General features: G+C 39.6%; 1 protein-coding gene and 2 non-coding genes across 3 annotated transcripts; all 3 read left to right on the plus strand.

Moving 5' to 3' along the window:
* The first annotated feature begins 7,246 nt into the window (after positions 1-7,246).
* Positions 7,247-9,399, plus strand: LOC127781506 (cysteine-rich and transmembrane domain-containing protein WIH2-like). Its single transcript, XM_052308465.1, has 3 exons — positions 7,247-7,406; positions 7,845-8,112; positions 9,186-9,399. The coding sequence occupies exons 1-3, from the start codon at positions 7,361-7,363 to the stop codon at positions 9,232-9,234; spliced, it is 363 nt and encodes a 120-aa protein (XP_052164425.1). The 5' UTR covers positions 7,247-7,360; the 3' UTR covers positions 9,235-9,399.
* Positions 9,400-9,565: 166 nt separating this feature from the next.
* On the plus strand, positions 9,566-9,639 carry TRNAV-AAC (transfer RNA valine (anticodon AAC)). Its single transcript has one exon. It is a non-coding gene; the product is annotated as a tRNA-Val (tRNA).
* A 1,825-nt stretch (positions 9,640-11,464) lies between these two features.
* Positions 11,465-11,538, plus strand: TRNAV-AAC (transfer RNA valine (anticodon AAC)). The gene has a single exon. It is a non-coding gene; the product is annotated as a tRNA-Val (tRNA).
* The last annotated feature ends 9,070 nt before the right edge of the window (positions 11,539-20,608 follow it).

Raw genomic sequence — 20,608 nt, forward strand, 5'->3', positions numbered from 1 at the left:
AGTCCATAATTAGCCATAAGTGCTACAGTAACCCACATGTGCTAATGATGGCTTAATTAGGCTCGAAAGATTCGTCTTGCAATTTCCAGGCGAGTTATGAAATTAGTTTTTTCATTCGTGTCCAAAAACCCCTTCCGACATCAGGTATGTGACACCCAAAAATTATTATGGAGCCTCCGTTTTGTTGAATCTAGAGTCTTGCGTACGTTAAGTTACAAGGAGAGGCACACACTCATGAGTGTTTTTGAATGTGGTATCTGTGTACCGTAAGTAGCTTTTTTTTTTAGAGAATTATATTTTTTATCCGGCCTCTACATCCAACCGGATATATATATATATATATATATATATATATATATATATATATATATATATATATATATATATATATATATATATATATATATATATATATATATATATATATATATATGCGCAACCCTTTTAAATTAGGAACTTAACCTATCAAATAGGAAACTTAGCACTCAAATAACCAAATTTAAAATTCGCGCCGTAAGTAGCTAGCTAGCTTAATCACAAAACTAAGACATGGTTATAACTTGGGTTGAATATGCACGAATATATGAGCGCTTGCGTCTGTAGGAAGATATATACTGGCATAGGTCAACTTACATGTCAACCTCGCTTGATATACGGATATATCGTTGGCGTTACATATACTCTTTCCGTTTCAAAATATTTGACGCCATTGACTTTTTATCACATGTTTGACCGTTCGTCTTATTCAAAAAATTTAAGTAATTATTAATTCTTTTCCTATCATTTGATTCATTGTTAAATATATTTTTATGTAGGCATATATTTTACATATCTCACAAAAGTTTTTGAATAAGACGAACGGTCAAACATGTGCTAAAAAGTCAATGGTGTCAAACATTTCGAAACGGAGGGAGTATATGCTACGACGACGATAAATATATAGTACGATTAGATTCCCAACTTTGAAACCACGAAGAATGCTCAAAAAAGTGAGATCGACTCCAATCATGAGGAAGAACATATTCCTGCTGCTTTGTAATTAATTAAGCGCAAAAAGGAGAGAAGAATAGATCGAAAATTGAGCTATAGCTAGCAGAAAGCCTCAACTCCTGCATTATTCTATCTAAGTGTTCTGCTTTTGCAGAAATAGTTAGGAGTAACAGTCAGATAGGGCTATAAATAGGTGGCCATGGGCACTCCTACACTGCAAACTGCAGGACACATACAATAATGATACACAGTCCATTGCCAAGTGCCCAAATGCCTTAGACAATGCAAATGAAGATATATAAATGTGAAGTAAAAATGAGAGAGGAATTATATTATTGAAGAGAAATTAGAGATGATGCCTTACATGGTGATGAGAGTGAGTCCTGGTAGCCAAGGATGACTTGCCTGTATATCTATATATATATGTGTGTGATCAATGGATTGATCAAGCTGCTTGCAGGCTCATGCATATATATGTACAGGCAGTCTCCTTGGCTAGCCCGGCTGCCTCTTATCCTCCATGCTAGGCATCAGTCTCTTAATCTGAGCTCGATCGAGAGTCGGTTATGGGGATCATGGTTTTTTTTTTTCGCGAACGCAGATCTTCCGATCCAACGATATGATCTTCAGATCATGGTTTTGCTACCTGATAGTAATGATCTGACTCCTCTTAATTTATTGTTTTCAGAAAGTAAAGATAATTTTCAGTCGTATGCTCCTCCAAACCGTTACTCTCTCTATTCTAAAATATAGCAACATAGTATAGGATGAGAGTGTGTCTATCAAGTAAGCCAGTCTTAAAACTGAACGGTGGAAGAATTCTTTTCTGGGTGTGTTTCAGTTCTCTGTTTTCCTACAATTTCTGCATGCGTCCCCGCATGCAGTACTATTTTAATTCTTACTCAAGATTGGTTAATTTGACAGTTGACTGTATAGTACTGCATTTTTTCTTGGAACAAGTTGTTTAATTTTCAGGATGATCACCCATTGGCCATTGCGCTTGAAGAAGTTGATCGAAAGGACCAGTTTTTTACGTCAAATTCAAACAATAATATACTGTATATCTCTGTGTGTAAACGGAGTACTTCTGGTGTGTACAGTGTACTGTGGTATTAGTGAACATGATTTACACCAATAGAAGTCTGAGTTCTGAAGCTCTCCCCTTTTCCTTTTTTTTTTGAGAACTGATCAAGTTCTCCCCTTGATGGTCAAATTTATGCCCTGAACACATCTTGATGTAATGAAAACTCATTTCAATATGAAGTAATTCACTTTTCTCATACAACCAAAGCTGATTTTTTACATTGATCCGGCAACATTGTACTCCATCCATCCTAGATTGACCATCATATAATAGAATTAAAAATTTCTCAAATTAATCATCATATAACCGCATGAACACGGATTTCATCATAATACAATTAATGCAGCATGTGAGAATGTGTGCATGCTAAGGTGTGATTGGCATGGTGTTTTAATTGATGCATGCATTGTGGGAGAATGTGTGCATGGTGTCTTAATCGAAAATGCTGGGGATCGGACGCCCGATCAGCACCAGAAAAATCGGGCTCCTGCCCCTCCCCGCGCGCCTCCCACCACACGCCCAACCACATGCGCCGTTGCAACAAATTACCCACATATTATGGAAACGCTCTATTAAGGGAATCCGTTTCAATTTTTGTTCCACCAACAATGTTTCAGCAAGTGTATTCGTAATGTTTCACTATGTATAGATCAAATGTTGCAGTAAACTAAAACATTCTTTCACTATTTGCTAAAACATTATATACGATGAAACAACATCTGATTTTTTGGAAACCGTTTGTTTCATACGTTGTAGCAAAATGTTTCATGAGGTGATTTCGTTGTGTTTCAACTTTTTAAACGATTGAAACATTTTCGAACTACTTGGTGGAATAGCGCCCGATTTTTGCAAAAAAAAATCGAGCGCCCGATTTGTAGGCACCTCATGTCTTAATTGATGTGATTTAAATTATTCTTGGTATTGGTGCATATATATATATATATATATATATATATATATATATATATATATATATATATGATGATCAATTTAAAAAGAAGAGAGTATTGTTTTTCCCTCCCCTTCCCCTTCTTTTTAGCATCTGTTTTGTAACTCCTAGCCGCTATATTATACAGTTTTCCCTTTTCTAAATACAAGTACACCCTCACGGTGTTTTTTTTTAAAAAAAATGGGCTGATTTACGTTGATCCAGCATAGATACTTGCATGATATCGGTAGACTAGTCTGGAACTAAAGATGGAGGTCTGATTTATTCATGGACTGTGTGTTCAAATGATCTATATGAGATGCACTTAATAGTGTAGTGGCAAGGTGTGTAGTTTTAACCCCGAGGTCATATGTTCAATCCCTAACGCGCTCGTAATTTCTTCTTAAAAATTGTCTGGAGGGACGTCTCTCCTATCAAATCTCGTTTTATTTAAATGATCTATATTCAGTTAGAAGAAAGAACACAATTAAGTTGGCTATAATGCAACTATGCAAGTGCTTAATGAAACTTTACTGTGTTTTGACGTTTTTTTTCTTCAGTTCTTTTTAATTCCATCCATGTTATAAACTTTACTGTGTTTTCACGCTGCTTTAGTTTATTATTAATTAATGCATTTGGCAAAACCGTTTGCCTGAAAGTTGCAATTCAGAAAGCATCATATCTCAACCAAACAGCTAGCGATCGAGCACTAGCATCCCGTGCAAAGAGGCCGGCTGCCTGCATCATTATCATATCTTTGTATGTTCTGGAAAAATAATCTGGTGAACTTCTTGTTTTGCTATGAAATGCATGCATGGTATAAACAAAATTTAAATTACTCTCTGTTCGATGATCTGTGAAAGATATGCAGGCTTCAGTTATGGCGATGTTGATCGAACCGATGAACTAATCAAAAATAATTGGGCGTATATGACTTTATACTGATATATGTCATACATATATATACATGCAAACAAATAATTATCTTAACAAGATATACTGACGAGTAAGAAATTCAGAAAACTCCAAGAACATTTTTTTAACTTCTCCAAGGACGTGTATAAATTGATTAGCATTCAACAAGATATATATACTCACACCCTTATATATTGATCTTAATTAAGTATAGCAATTGTCATCATGATTTGTCAACTTTGCCTGAAAACTACTACTAGCTGCTAGATAGAGCAAATCAGAAGTCAATCCAACTTCTTGGTCCTTATTCATTGAGTTGTCGATCTATCTGGCATTCAGCTATCTTTTAGCATGGATTTCATCAGAATCAGATCCCTCTATATATGTATCCCTTTCCGGGGGTCAAATTGTTCTTATTTCACAAAATCCAAGGAAATCTTTATTTTCCTTATGTATCCAGTGTAAAGTTCTATGTATATATGTTGCCATCAGAATATGGTGTGCTCATCATTTCTTGACACATCTGCTCGTGTCTTCAGCAAAGCCATATATACAGGTTTGACATGCATAAAAGTTGGAACATATCTATATGCTGCTAGCTAAAAGTTTGTAATGATAAGATATTCTATAGAGGCCCTACATAGACCCAAAGTATCAGATACTGTTCTTTACAAGGTATATATAAATAGATGTTGAATGGAAGCAACAATCCAATGCAGTACAGACCATTCAAGCTAAGCTGCTAAGGTAACCAACACTAGATGAAGCAAAAGAGAGAAGCAGCCTTACATGGATGGCAGTAAGGACTTATCTCTGATAGCCAAGGATGACTTGCCTGTGTCCTCCCTGAAGGATTAGCAATTTAATGATCCTTTAAGCTGGTTCATGGGCAGTCTCCTTGGCTAGCCTGAGTGGTTCTTATTGCTCATGCTAGGCTTAATTGCATCTCTAATATCCTACATTCCTACTGTGGATTTATGCTGAGGGGATTTTGTTCCATATACCTGGATGGCCTAGCTACATGACATTCTTGAAAGTTAGCCTTGTTTGAGTTTGCATATGTTCATGAAATTTTCTTTTAATTTCTGCTAAATGGTTAATCCTCGAATGATTTGTAATAATTATAGGAGGAATAAAAAATGAATTAAATATTATTAAATTAAAAGGAGATTTAAAATAGTTTTTCATAAATTCATATATAGATTTTTTTAAAAAAAAAATCGTGCCATTTAGAAGTTCGAGAAATATTTCTCTAATCATTTCATTAATTAAGCAGCAAGAACACTGTCGGTGATATGGATACGAGGGTATCAAGACTAGAGTAAGGAGGCTGTCCCCAATACCACGTGGCTCTCCCCTGAGGGGGGTCGGGCCCGAGGTAGGGCGGCGGCTGCCTCCTCCTGATTAGGGGTCGGGCTCCCCCGACGCCCTCCGTGGGTCGCCACGCTCGGTGGGTTAGGTGGCCGCCTCCAAGATGCCCACAAGACGCCCACCTACCCGCATTTATGGCGACCTAAGCGGGCACGCCGCGCCGCATGCGGCGTGCAGCGCTCCTGACTGGTCTGTGACCGGTCGAATGATTGATGGGACCAGGGGTGTCAAGCGCACTTCCGCGCGTGTCAGGCGGTGTGCAGCCTATCTTGTCCCATCAGATCGTGATTATCAGGGGTTTTAGCCCCTCATCATCAAAGCTGGAGTAGGTTTGTCTGCTACAATTAGAGCAAGATCTTCGTTTCCCGACGCAAGTGAGGACCCAGAAGTTTTCACCCATTAAATGGCGAATGACACGAGCGTCCCTCGTGTCAGGCGGCATGATTTGATAGACCCTATGACCAAGGCGCTCGTGGGGGTAACTTCCAATTTGAGGAACAAGACATGCATTTATTGCAAAGCATGCACTCTTTCACTCCTAGATAGGCTTTTAGGCCCATGTGGTAACCCCTTGAAATATAAAAGGAAGTTCATACCTACCGAGGAGGGGGGATCGATTCTTTGGCGAACCGAGGCTTGTTTCTCGACGGCTCAAGCACCTGTAATATTTGGTCGATCAACCAAGAACATGAGTAGGGTATTACGCGTCTCAGCGGCTCGAACCTGTATAAATTCCTTTTGTCTCTTTGTTCTAGAGGGGCCTGACCCCCTCTACATCACATTTTCCACCAAGTTCTCGATTCTCACCCGCTACCCCTGGCCAAACCAACAAGGGGGGCCTCACTGTCCCCCGCTTGAGGAGTTCACCCTCGACAAAAACACCTGTCACAATTCTTATGTTTGATAAGATAATTAATTAATTCTATAAAATGCTTTGACTTTGGTTCTGTACTTCTGTCGTGTGCAGTACAGGTTCTCCTTTAGCAGTACAACAAGTCAACAACTGTAGGAGAAATATATGTACTACTACGCATGGCCATGTGTGTTGGTACCTTCGAATAATGACATTGATATAAGGTCGAAAAAGGAGTCTTCAAAAAAGAAATAGGTCCAAAAAGGACTCCATATGCTCCTAGAGACTACTAAAGTGCTGTAGCTCACTTTTAGAGAAGAACAACTGTGGCCATATCTCATTTTTAAAGAATATTCACCATATCATCAATAGCTAAAGATGTTGCCAGATTGCCCTTTCTTCAAAAAAAAAAAAGATGTTGCCAGATAAAGTAAATTAGCTCTGATGTCGTCCCTATAAATTTTAGCTGCATTTGGAATTTAATTTGCATTGGTTTATATCCTTAATTTGGAGGGAGAGGATCAGAGGAACATCGAGTGAACAGATGGGCCGATACACCTCTTCAGATGGGCCTACGAAACTGTGATAATGGGCTTCAGGCCCATGAGAGGTAGAGACCCCGAGATAATTAGGCAGCCTAAAATTTTCGTTTATGCATTGGTTGACGTAATTATCTAGCTGTTTATTTGGTTAGTTTTTTTTAAAAGATATTGGAAATAATTTACATATCCGATCTCTACCAACGTTTATTTGGTTAGTATATAGGAGTATATATACTACTTTAATTGATCTTGCAAAAACGAAAATTTCCTTGGATGATTCCTCCAGGAAAAAGTAAATCTTCGGCCTTATTATCGTTAATAGCCATACGTTCTAATTAACCAACCGAGTTAAAACTACTCTAGCTGATTCGTTGATTTTTTAAAAAAATTTCAAATCCTGTTTGGTTTAAGCTGATTTGATGATTTTTGTTAACTGTATTTTTTTCCTATTTCAACCATAAAAGACTTCTGTTGAATTTCCTTTCCTTTTTTTTTAATTTTACCAGGAACAATTAAAAATTCCTACTCCTGTAAACATCATGAATTAAATTCTGGTGTTATCTTTCCAGTTTCAAAGTCTCCAGCAACAACGCAAATATCTCAAAGAATAAAAAGATCAGAAGTAGCCCAAAGCAATCGAGCGAGCAAGCAAGAATTCAGAAAGGAGAAGGGGAATTATGAGTTACCAGAGAGTCCCTCCCGACGAACCCTACCCTCCACCAGGCAAGATCTGCATCTCTTCTCGAGATTTTCGCAATCCTTTTTGCTATATTTGTTACTAGCAACGTAGTACTGCTCTTATTATCAAAGATCTCAACTTTCCCGCAAGATTGAACCAATCTAGTACTGTTCTTGGATCCAGAAGTTAGCTGAGCAATAAACAGTCAACCATTCAAGTTTGTGAGGGCCCTTTTGCTGGATCCTTGAAATTAGCCAAGCTTTACTCCGGATATCTTATAATTTTCTTGTCTCGATAAAAATCCTTTTCTTGCGATTGTCTAGTAAGATGTTCTAACCATGTCCACCGTTCGTCGCTGTTCTTGAAATTTAGGGGGGGGGGGGGGGGGGGGGGACCTCAGATTTGCAATTCCTGAAGGTGTGAATCCATACCAAAATGTCAAATTGATGCCTGATCTAATATATCTCCTGTGAAATTTGCAGGGTATCCTCAATCCGGGCCATATCCATACCCACCTCCATCAGGTGCTGTGTACCCTCCTCAGGGTTACCCTAGCTCCCATGGTGTGTACCCTCCACCACAGGGGCCTTACCCCCCACCTCACCAGCCTCCACCACCAGGGTACCAGGGCTACTTCAATCAGGGCCAGCAACCTTACTACCCGCCGCCGCTGCCGCCGCCACCGCCATATGACCACTGCCACCACCACTGTGGTGATGAGGGTTCTGGAGCTGGGTTTCTCAAAGGATGGTAAGATGATTTTGGGTGTATGTACCGTGTTGCACTTACTGCTAAATATAATTGTTTGCTTTCTATGAGGATAAGTTAGGTTAGTGATATTTTTTTTATGCTTCCATCTAGATAATGAGATGGTTTTGCCTCTTTTTTTTTTTCTATATTATCATTTGCTTAAAGTAGTAGATGTCTTTTTTTAGAGTTAGGAGGGTGTTATTCCTGCTTTCATGAATGGAAGAAGAGTGCAGGGATTGCAGCAGGCAATGTTTGAAGTAGTAGGAAAGGTTACTGATTATTGTATTTCATTTTTTTTTCATGAGCTGGATAGAGAATTTGCGGGGTTTGCATCAGGCGAAGTTTGATTTGGTCTCAAGTTAGCTTTTTTTATTATAGGCAATGTTCCCTATAATGGTTCTGCCATGAGTATAAGATGCTGTAATATGCATAGTAAACTCAACTTATACTGTCAATTGCAAGTGAGTTCAAAAGGTCACAAAATGTAAAGCATCTTGAAGCTGCCATACATATCAAAATGTCACTTTTGCTAGAAGCCTAGAAGTAGGATGTTCTTAGTTATAAGTTGACTAGATTCAACCTTTTAGAAATAATATGAAATTACAGTAAGAGAGTAGCCACATATCCTGTAATTGTAGATGGCCATTCAGCTCATTATCGTCAGAAGTTTCAGTATATGTTGACACGGAGAACTTGAGAGTAAATTATGAATTTGACTAAGCATTCTGGTTATGAATCCACACTCTAGTACTGCACTAGCAGTCTAGCACCAAAACCTAATAAGAGGACTCTCAAGTTTCTGGGAATAGACTGACAACATACTGGAAAAAAATGAAGCTTTCAGTGGCTTATGGCATACTAGACAGATTAAGGTTCTGAAACACGCATTCAACCATTTTATTTTTCTTTTAGAAAAATGATAAGAACATCGTAAATCAGACGTGATATCCGTATTCATTACTTGGATCACACTGTTATGAAGTTGTTGTCCTCATTTGTTGCCTTGTTGGTACCTTCATGATATTAGGCCCCAACACATAATTTGCTGATTATTTCACCTGTACTATTTGCAGTTTGGCCGCTCTTTGCTGCTGTTGCCTGCTGGAGGAGTGCTGCTTCTAAGGAGAAGAATTATTTTGCTCTGTGCAGCAGTAGTATGTGATAAGAGGCTATTGTTTCTAGCATTTATGTAAACATCACAATATATTTGATTGTTTTTTTTCCAGAAATCCGCAAAATATTTGTTACTCTCAGGAACTGAAATAAATAAGTTGTATTGTTCTAGCATGTCCTGTGTGTGCATGTTCTATTGTTAATCTCAGGAACTGAAATAAATAAGCTGTCATCGTTCTTTTGCTATGTATTCAGGTTTTCTGTCTCGTGGACTACTGATATTGTACAATTCGCAGATTGTTAGTATCAAATAAATGTTGTTTGCAACACAAATCAAAGCGGTTTCGTGGTGTAGTTGGTTATCACGTCAGTCTAACACACTGAAGGTCTCCGGTTCGAACCCGGGCGAAGCCAAATTTTTTCCTTTTTTTTTCTTTTACTTTTCGCTTCAAATATTTTCCTTTTGGGTTATTCCGATATGTTTTCATCTTGTTTTCAATTTGATCTACCATTTTTTGTTCCTGAACATTAAATCTTTGATCCACTTTTTTTTCTTTTGCATTATTCCAATGTTTTCTTGCGGTTTGCAATTTGCTAAGCTTACCTGTTCGGCAGAGCTTAGCTCATGGGCAGTTGATCTTCCTGACCATCAATCCAGTACTCCACCATGTTACACGGAACTTCTCATGTTGGATCATTAATTAGCAAATCAGGAACAAATATAAAAATTAGTCTCCTTCAGCAATCTTAACCCTTCCTGTCTAAAAGAATGTCACTAGCAATTTGCAGTCTTCTTTCTTCAACATTGCTTCTCTTGAGCTACTTTCTCCGATCTTTTTTTATTGAAAAAAAGAAACTCAGACAAACGAAAGAAAGACCTTACCCATGACTTTTTAGGCTAAGTATAAATCTTAATTAATCATATGTTATTGAACCACCTCGTTTTACGTGTTTAGAGGTAGAGTTTAAAACTCTCCCTACCGAACACACCCTAAAAGTCTAAAACTAGTCGAGAAAGACGCCCTTTAACATATGGATCAATCCTCATGGTTCAGGCCTTAAACCGTGCTATAAGATCCCCTACACTATATACAAGGGTCATCGAGTAAACTTTTTAAAAACCTGAAAATTCACTTCGATGGAAGTCAAACACAGAAGCTGATAAGTACATTATTAGACCTTCTTCGGTTAATTCCTGTGAGGGAGGGATTGGGGTGGATTTATTCCACACGTATTGTGGTGTGAAATTATTCCCCCTCAATCCTCTCTAATTCCCTCTAAACCGAACGAAGCCTTAGAGTGTTGCAAACACTATGGTACCAACCTGTTTTTCTGATCTTATCTTTTTCAGCTACTTCACTATATTGTGTGTTCGATGCTTCCGAAAATATGTTTTCTAAAAAAAAAACTTTTTTTCTACTGCATTGCTGAGAATTTTATTCTAAACTATTTGTTAAATCTATTTATTAAAATATCTAAGTTATATTATAATCACGTAGATAATCCAAAAGAATTGGCTGCATATATCAATATTGGATATAAAGAACATATTTTCATTCATTATATAAAATAAAATCCAAAAGAAATTTGCACCACCCAACAAACTCTAGCTAGACACTGGAGTACTTGTGATTAATTAACCAGCATTACCTCTGTCCTCCTTGTCCTGACTCCTGGCACACCAACTAGGAGTATCATCAAGCAGATCAAAGCCGAGTTAATTTTCCGTGTCAGTCCATAGCTGTTCAAGGACCAGTCTACAACTCCATAGTAGCTTACACGCACAACAAGGACAATATGCAGCCGGGGACCGGACACAAGGCTCAGACTAGGCCTTGTCTGTTTGATGATGAAATGTTGCCGGAAATTAAATCAGCATTGCATGCATACACAGTGCCATATATATGCACATTGCTCGTATCTGACAGGGGAAATGAAGAGAGATCATCTAATGGTTAACAGTAAATACTGTTGTGAACTCTCAAGTCTGAGGAACTCTGAATAAATCTGAAGTTTGAAGCTGAAGAAACTGTTTTTTTTTTTTGCTTTTCTTCAGCTAGGGTGAAAAAGTGAGGCGTTGTTCAACTGTTGAAGTGGAAGAAGAGTTTTGCTGGAGCCATCCATGTGTGGGAAGTTTTATTACTGATAAGTGATACTGTATAATAAGCTTTGACATGTAATAAGCACTGATAGAATAGTTTATGTATTAGTATGGTTTAAAAGATTCAGAGCACAAGATGGTTTCGTGGTGTAGTTGGTTATCACGTCAGTCTAACACACTGAAGGTCTCCGGTTCGAACCCGGGCGAAGCCAATTTTTTTGTTTTTTTTTTACTTCTTCAGATTCAAATTAATTCAAACTTTCCTCTTTTTTCCTTCTTCACATTCAATTTTTTCCTTCTTCAGATTCAAATTAATTCAAACTTTCCTCTTTTTTCCTTCTTCACATTCAAACTAACATCTGAATTCAAACTTTCCCCTTTTTTTCCTTCAGATTCAAAGTAACATCTGAATTCAAACTTCCCCTTTTCTTCTTCTTCTTCATATTAAAAAATTCAAACTTTTTTATTCTTTCCTTCTTCAGATTCAATTTTTTTTTCTTTTTTCCTTCTTCAGATTCAAACTAACATTTGAATTCAAACTTTCCTTCTTTTTTGTCCCCCTTCGGATTCAAACTAACTGAATGACTTCCTTTTTCCTTCAGCATCAAACTGCATGACAATTTCTCTTCCTTTTTTTCCTTCATCACCAAACTAACCGAATAAGTTCATCTTACTTTTTCCCTTCAGCATCAAACTGCATAACTGAATTCCTAAATGAGTTCATCTTATTGTCCCTTTGGATTGCATTAGGATGCGTCGTCACACATGACTGATCATACCAGAGGCTCGCTGCACGCAACGACCGGCAATCCGGCACCGACCTCTGTTCACTCAGTTCATGGCTGAGCAAGTGAGCAGATGCCAATGTCCTCGTTGCTGTTTAATGGCAAGCTCACAAGCACAAGGGCCCCGGGGCCGGATCGATCGATCACCCAGATGATGATCTCTCTCAATCTCAGCGTCTCAGCTTAGATTTGTATGTTTTGATCAAATGTGGTCAGAAACCAAATCAGAATGCACAAGGTCTTGACAGAGTGAAAAAAAAAAGAAGCAATGATCTGCAGTGACATTTCGTCATCAGGATTCAGAAAAGGTTTAATAGTAAGCTCACGATGATGATGCTCTTGTTCGTCTTGTACTGGTCGTACCTTTGCTGATTTAGCAGAATGCCTGACAGAAACATTGTTGGGAGGTGAAGGAGAGAAACTGTTCTTGCTGCAAATCTGAGACGATCGACGCTGTCACTGTGTTTCTTTGCTTTGCAGCGATATTTAAAGACGAAAGTGAGAATGCGATCGAGGGGTGGCGACAGAGCTAGACGCCGCTCTGCATGAACAAGAACTTCACTGGAGCCCTGTTATTATTAGATTTCTGACCTGCAGAAAAGATTTGGTGTCAGTTGGAGGACACAGGATTAGGCAGTGTCAAATACTGCACGCGTCCTGAATCTGATCAAAATTGCAGATCTTCGCTGTAGCCTGTACTACTACTCATCTTTGGTTTGTACTAGTACTGCATGTTTTCTGAAACTCTGAGATCACACATGGATGCAACAGAAATGATCTTGATTCAGTAGCAGTTCATGTAGAAAAGCATTGATCTTATCTGCACATACGTACGTATCCGATCGGATGGTTGCATTGACATCTACTGAAACATGGATCGCAACCATTGGTGGAATTATACACTAATCGAGCAGAATCATACTAGTTGGTAGTAATATTTTTGTGGTGACAACTTGGTGAGTTGGTGTTCAAGGACCAAGCTAAGCTAGCTAGAACTGTAGCTTACACGAAATAATTTGCATTGGGCCCCGGGGTCCATATCTCAGCCTAGCCCCTAGCTAAGTGGCTAGCTAGGTTTTGTCATGCTTGATGAGAGTGTTGCTCCAGCTGAAGTAAATCAGCATGTGCAGTAAACTTGATGATACACACACACACATTGTTCATACATATCTGACAAAAACATAATGAGAGACCATATTTTCCTCGATCGTCAGGAGATTTTTGAGTGATATAGTAATCAATTAGTTTTCGCTTCTGAGTTGGCAGAGGACGTTCCTGACAATATGAGTCAAAATTCAGAGCTGAAGAGAAGTTGTTTAGATTTGCATATATATATATATATATATATATATATATATATATATATATATATATATATATATATATATATATATCGATCCAGCTAGCTAGCTCCCGCGTGATAATTATTCATGGACTAGCAGCTAATTGTTCAGAAATCTTGCAGCATGCATATGCAATGTGAGATCGACAAGGATGGCGTTTGGCACGTTGTTCAGGTCGTCGATAGCGGCGGTGACGAGACGACGACGTATGATCTGACTGTACAAGATCGATCGATTTGGTGTCAGTTTAGCTAGTTTTTTAGTGATCTTTGTCCTCACCCTTATGCTCACACATCAATGATATGGCTGGCATGCATGCAACAGTTTCTCGTTTGTGATCTTAGCTAGCTCGCTAATGTTTTCTCTTGCTGTAAGTTGTAGAGATGAGATGGGCGATCTTGAGTTGCTGGTACATGATTCCATTTGGAGATGAACTGAATATCAAGAAACCAAGGAGGTTAATCAATTTGGTGATGAAAAAAGGAAATAATAGAATTGCAATGGTTTTCTAATGTACTAGTACCAATCAATTAAGCAGATGATGAGTTAAGCTAGACGACAGAGAGGGCAGCACAGTACACACAGGGTACTGTGTGGAGCGTACAGCAATTAAAATGATGAACAATTGGACGATCGAAGAGGCAAAAGAGGAGATCGATTTGGCAACGTAAACTAAATTGGTGGTCGCACTGACGAAGCTGTACCATACCAGGAGAGATACGATTGATCGCTACGTATGTGGGGCCCCGGGACCAATGGCCCAACCACCATATCGATCGATCCTCCTGAAAAAATCATGGAGGTGGCTGCAGCTGCATGCCCTAGATCTGCACGGTGGCCGGCCGGCGAGACTCGATCGATCTCCCATAGAGAGTCTCTGATGACTCTGATGATCCGAACCACATATAAACGCCGCGTATAGTATGTACGATTCTTCAATACGCTAGATGACGCGCATATGTACGTTCAGGGGCGAAGCCAGGATTTATAATTAGGGGGGTGTGGGCAGGACGGACAAGTCATAAGTCAGAGTAAGCAATACCGACGATAAAACAAGACATCATGTGTTTTGCTATAGAAAAAGCTTGAATTCAGCTCTTTAGTTGTATCATTGGATGTTTGACAATTTAAAACTGAGACACCATGCTCGACAGTGAGACGCTAATGGGAGGACAGAGAGATGTGTGAAGCCACGAAGCAATGAAGATGAGGAGTTGATTTGCGTTGTCTCTCCGTCTCTTTCTTATTAATTAATTTTCTATATCATATTTATTGATAATGGACTAATTAATATGCTAATGTGTAAGTTAGTACAGCGGCAGGGGGTGGGATAGGGGGGTGTTGGCCCTCTCCGGCATCCCTGTAGCTGCGCCCCTGCGTACGTTCTACGTCCATTCCAAAGTATAGAAACCTTGAAATTAACGGATCGAATAGATGCGTGATCTGTTCGGACTCTTAGTATTAAGATCATCGATCTTTAATCAATTTTGTGTTACTATATTTCGAAACCGAGAAAGTGTGTATATATCATATATATATATATGCATGCAGTAGCTATAGCTGCTGCTCCTCCATTGATGGCCATGCATGGCTATTGGCTAGAGTGGGGCTCGCCGGAGCAGCTAGATCGCTTACCGTTGCGCCGGCCGTCGCCTACGTGTACGCGTCTCGATCTCGCCGGTGTGTATCTGCTAATACAGCTAAGATGCACATATATACCATTTATATATACGTGCGTGCGTGTGTAATGTGTTCTAGACGGGTCAATGATGAGTACTCCCTCCAGAACGTCAAGAATTACGGAACCGAAGTAAGTTGTAGCGCTAGGACTAATATTAGTCTATTAGTAATGGCCACTAGTTATATAACCTTGTAAAAGGGTAACAAGTAATTCTAACGGTAGGGATTCCATCGTCAAGAAAGTTCTGGATTCCGGTAGTGGATATGATGAGCTGACCAATGATTTTATTGTAGCTGTAACCGCAACATATTTATCTTGACGTCGATTGATCAACTATATATCAAGTTGATTTTTACGATAGTCTATACTAGTAGAATTAATATAGACATTTCATCTTTTCTTACGCTAAACAGATCATACCTATTTATAATATATACAGCAACTTTGTCTACTTACAGTAGAACTGAATAACCGATAAATATTCAGCTTCTATATATTGGTAGTAGTACAACTGATGAACTAATGATAGTATTGGTAGTACTATAGTACTCCCTTCAATTTTTTTGGTTTGACATTGGTTAGCTCAAAAATGAACTAACCAACGTCATAGCTTTTTTAAGGAGGTAGTACTATATATCACTAGAGAGACTACTGTAAATAGTCTGAACTGTGTTGGACAAAAGAATGTCAAAACCAACGAAAACCGCTCGGTTACACAATTATCGAGCTTATTTACTGATAGGGCAAAAAAAATTGTAAAATCTACTAATCTTGGAAAATTCTATAGAATTTGACAAAAAAAATTGTGCAATAGCGGGGAATAGATCGATAGCAATAATTACTATTATTGTGCTGATGACACGAGGATTATTGTGCTGATGTAGAGAAATGATAAAAGAGGTGTCACTCTCTGGTCTATGCGGCTCTGCCCTTCCTTTCATAATCACATTATTAAAAGGAAAAAAAAAAGTACGAATTACCCTCCTAACTATCACGGTCGATCGAATTACCCCCTAACTTAAAACCAGACATTTTACACCTTAAAGTATATAAACCAGACAAATACCCCCCCCCCCCCAAAACTTAATCTGAAGTGGTTTCGATCCTACATGGAAGTCCAGTCAGCAATTTTTTATTTAAAAATAGGTGGGGCCTGCATGTCATACTCTCCCTCTCTCTACCTCTTTCCCCTCTCACCTCTCTCTCTCTCTCTACTCTATCATCCTCTCTCTCTCACCGAGCAAAGCAGGGACGAGGCGATTGATCCTTTCCGGCGGCCTCCAACGGGCGGCGCTGGACAGTGACGAGGCAGAGGAGCTCCCTATCCCCTCTCTCTATCTCGCGGTTGGGGGCAACGGGCGGGGGGGGGGGGTGTTCAAGGTAGTTGGGGGAGGTGGGCAGCGGTGGCAAAGGCGGCAGGCACGGCGGTGACCACCTCCCATGACTTGCGCTGGTGGCCTCGAGCAACGACGATGACCTTCGATTGGCATCCGCCTGACAACGATGACGACGACCTTCAAGTACGACAGGGGCAGGGAGATCTGGAGGTGAACAAGCGGTGGGCGGGCAGACAGTCGGCGAGGATGGGCGGTGTGCGGCAGGTGCGGGGACGGGCGGTTGGCGGCAGCGGGTGGTGGACGGTGGCGCAGGGACAGGCATTGGCGGGCGGTCGGTTGGCGCAGACGGACGATGGGCAGTGGGCGGGCGGTCGGTTGGCGCAGACACACGACGGTGTTGTCGGGATCCGCCATTGACGAGGTGGCCCCCACCTCCGGCCGCCATCCGCCTCTCTGCCTCTTGCCGTCTCCTCTCTTCTCAATGGTGAGCACGGCGAGGGACCGTGGCACCACTCCACCTCACCGGTGTTCACCTTCGCAACGTTGACATCGCCGCCGCCGCCGCCGTGTTTTTCACAAGGCCCGGGAGAAGAGAGAGAGGATAGGGAAAGAGGTAGAGAGAGGTGAGAGGAAGAGATCTGACAAGTGGCCCCCTTGATTTTTAATTATTTTGCTGACTAGACCGCCACATGTACGCCACGTAAGATGAAAACCGCTCTGGATTGCGGTAGGGGGGTTATTTGTCTGGTTTAAAAAGTTCGAAATATAAAATGTCTGGTTTTGTGGTTCAGGGGGTAATTCGGTCGACCGTGATAGTTCGGAGGGAGAGGTTAATTCGTACTTTTTCCTTGTTAAAACAATGGCCGGTTTGTCTAGGCTCAACATAACGCTATCGCATAATTAAACATAATAAAATAAAGTTGAGACCAAATGTCATGCAACTTTATTCTAACATGAAAAGTTATATTACCAAGACGTTAATCATCTCGATTATTCAACATGCACTATATATATAATAATATAAGCGCGAATATCCTATCTTACTATAAACTTAAATAGTTAATGTTTATTGACCTCTAAAGCTTAACATGCAAGTGTGCCACATCATAACTCATTAACAATTATTATCTTAAGTATTTTAAATATCTTGCAAACATAACATATCATTTACAATTGTGTTGTATATTTAGAACTCAACACTGCAAGCAATGTCAAATCATTTTCTACACATTATTTAAACATATAAATCTATCATTTCTATAATATACTTATATCCTCATATCTGCAACAAAGCACGGGATATCAACTAGTTCAAACAAAGTGTTGTTCTCCCTAACCCATCGATCGCTTCTCCGGTCAACACGTGTCATAGCACAAGTGTACCGGGACACGAATCCCGATGCCCACATGCTGGTCCCAGATTGGACCTCAGCCCATGCATGTTTTTTTTTTTCTTTTTGCCTGCCAAGGTAGATGGGCCTCTACAGAAGCCCCTGCCCTCTCCATCCGGCGCAGAAATGGCCACTGCAGATGGGGCCCCACCCCGGCATGTCTCCGGCAGGCCCAGGCCCACCGCGAAATAGACGCATTCTCTCCCTCTCTCTCCTCTCCATTCCTCGCTGCTAGCTCCAATGGCTAAGCTTACCTAGCTGCCTCAACCAACTTGCATTATATTTTTTACACTAGCTTCAATTTCTTTCCTTTGTGCCAAATGCAGTGTACGTTGTGTTTGTGAGAGACAAGCACATACCAGTAACTCAACCTGTTTGCTGCATGCCTGCCTGCATCTGCATTGATCTGCATGGGTGTTCTTCAGATAGAGAGAGAGAGAGAGAACTCTCTCTCTCTCTCTCTCTCTCTCTCTCTCTCTCTCTATGCTTGCATTGCAATGCATGGAGCTGTCCTGAATTGAAAGCCAACTGCAGCTGGGATTGATTCCCATATATCAGTGTCTTGACCCTGCATCTGCATGCATGGACAATGGAAAGGTTGTGGGGCATTGTATGCATGATGATGTGTACTGGGACCTGATCAATCAAGCAAATGGTATTTGTCTAAAACAACATCATTATATTAGGGGTGTCATCATTAAGGGTCATTGCAAAGCATCTACTGTACGTATCATGTGGATGGGGAGATGGTCACATCAGCTGATGGTCACAGTCCAATGATTTGCCAATTTGCAACATCGTCAGCTGGTGTAGAGACACAGGCATAGGCACACATCTACTCGATCCCTGCTAGTGCTATGCTGCCGCAGCTGCTCTTCTCATTAAATTTCTGCATCTGACTTGACCTCTCTCTAGAGCTACTACTGCATAGAGTGGCTGTTTAGGTCCCAACCCAAAATTTTACACCCTGTCACATCGAACGTTTGAACATCTGCATAAAGTATTAAATATAGGCTAAAAAATAACTAATTGCACAGATTACGACTAATTTGCAAGACGAATCTTTTAAGCCTAATTGCTTCATGATTTGACAATGTTGTGCTACAGTAAATATTTGCTAATGACGGATTAATTAGGATTAATAAATTCGTCTTGCGGTTTACTGACGGATTATGTAATTAGTTTTTTATTAGTGCCCAAACACCCTATGCGACACCCTATATAATATCTGATCTGACACGCTAAAACTTTACACCCCTTATCTAAACACCCCCTCAAGGTGAGAGGAGGTTGATGGCTAATGAGTGCCTCACAGCTTTACATAAATGCATTTTGGATCCATTCAGGTAACTGTGATGGCAGTGCATGCATGCAAGCAGTGGTAGTAGTAGCAGCAGCAGTGTTCAAATCATAGCAGCCACTCTTCTAAAAATACACAGTAGTCTCTAATATAGTAAGAAGTTTAAGAGTTAATTAGACACGGTAATTAAGAAACTTGGTTAAATTAAATAGGGAGATATTGTGATTGGTTGAGAAGTAAAGATAGGTGGAAAAAAGTGAATTAATGGTGGATGGTTGTTATTAGATGGGAAGAGAATTTTGGTAAAGAAATTGTTATATTTTAGGACAATTCCTAAGTTGTTAGTATATTTTGGCACCGAAGGAGGATAAGGATTTCGATCTAACTTGTTAAGCAAATGTTAAAGTTATATTAAAAGTTTCCTTTTTAGTCACTTATGTTGTCAATTGTTTAAATTTGAATTTGACCGACTTTGAAATCATTGAAATGATGGGAATATATTGTGAGAATCTTTGCATGATGTTTATATTGTGGTACAAAATTTGAATCCTATAAATCCTTATGTTTTAAAAGGAATGGAGTCGTAGTAGCTTAATTAGCCTTGGTTCTTGAAGCCGTAGTGCTGCAGTAAATCATTGTATATCTATCAATATGATGGATTTGTCACTCACAGTATATGATATATGAGTGCTCTTGTAAGAGTGGCAAATACTAGTTAAATATATCTCTACTGAAATGTACTCCAGTATATACTACAGCTCTTGTTTGGGAGATCGGGGGAACTTTGGGTAGTGCAGATGGCCAATGGCAATGGAACTGAGCTTTCCAAGGGGAACAATGTTATCTGTATGAGATGATTGATGGAGATGGGCTTGCCATTGCCAGAAAGATGAAGCTTGGCCTTATTAAAGGGGCACATATACACTGGAGGGATCAAATCAATGAAAAAGATGAAGTGAAGTTTCAGACATGACCTGCTGCTCATCAATTAATATCTCTAGCTAGTGTGCATACTCCCTCCGTCCCAAAAAAAAAAAAACTCAATTCCTGGGTTTCCGTGTCTAACATTTGACCGTTCGTCTTATTTAAAAAAAATATAAAAAATTTTAAAAAGGTAAGTCATGCATAAAGTATTATTCATGTTTTATCATCTAATAATAATGAAAATACTACTCATAAATAAAATTCATATAAGACGGACGGTCAAACGTTAGACACGAAAACCGAAGAATTCGGTCTTTTTGGGACAGAGGGAGTACTATCTATCTATAGTGTATGAACTGTAGAGTTGACAAGAAGATTAGTTGAAGAGTGATTTTAGGTAGGACAAGTATGAAATTTGGTGTCTCTCGATATCTCTCATAGTAGTAGGGAGTAAAAGTTTTCAAAGTGTTCATAAAGAGGGGGGCATGATAGGTCTTAGAACAAATAAACAAATCATGATT

The sequence above is a fragment of the Oryza glaberrima genome, chromosome 8 (assembly GCF_000147395.1).
Source record: "Oryza glaberrima chromosome 8, OglaRS2, whole genome shotgun sequence".
Lineage (NCBI taxonomy): Eukaryota > Viridiplantae > Streptophyta > Magnoliopsida > Poales > Poaceae > Oryza > Oryza glaberrima.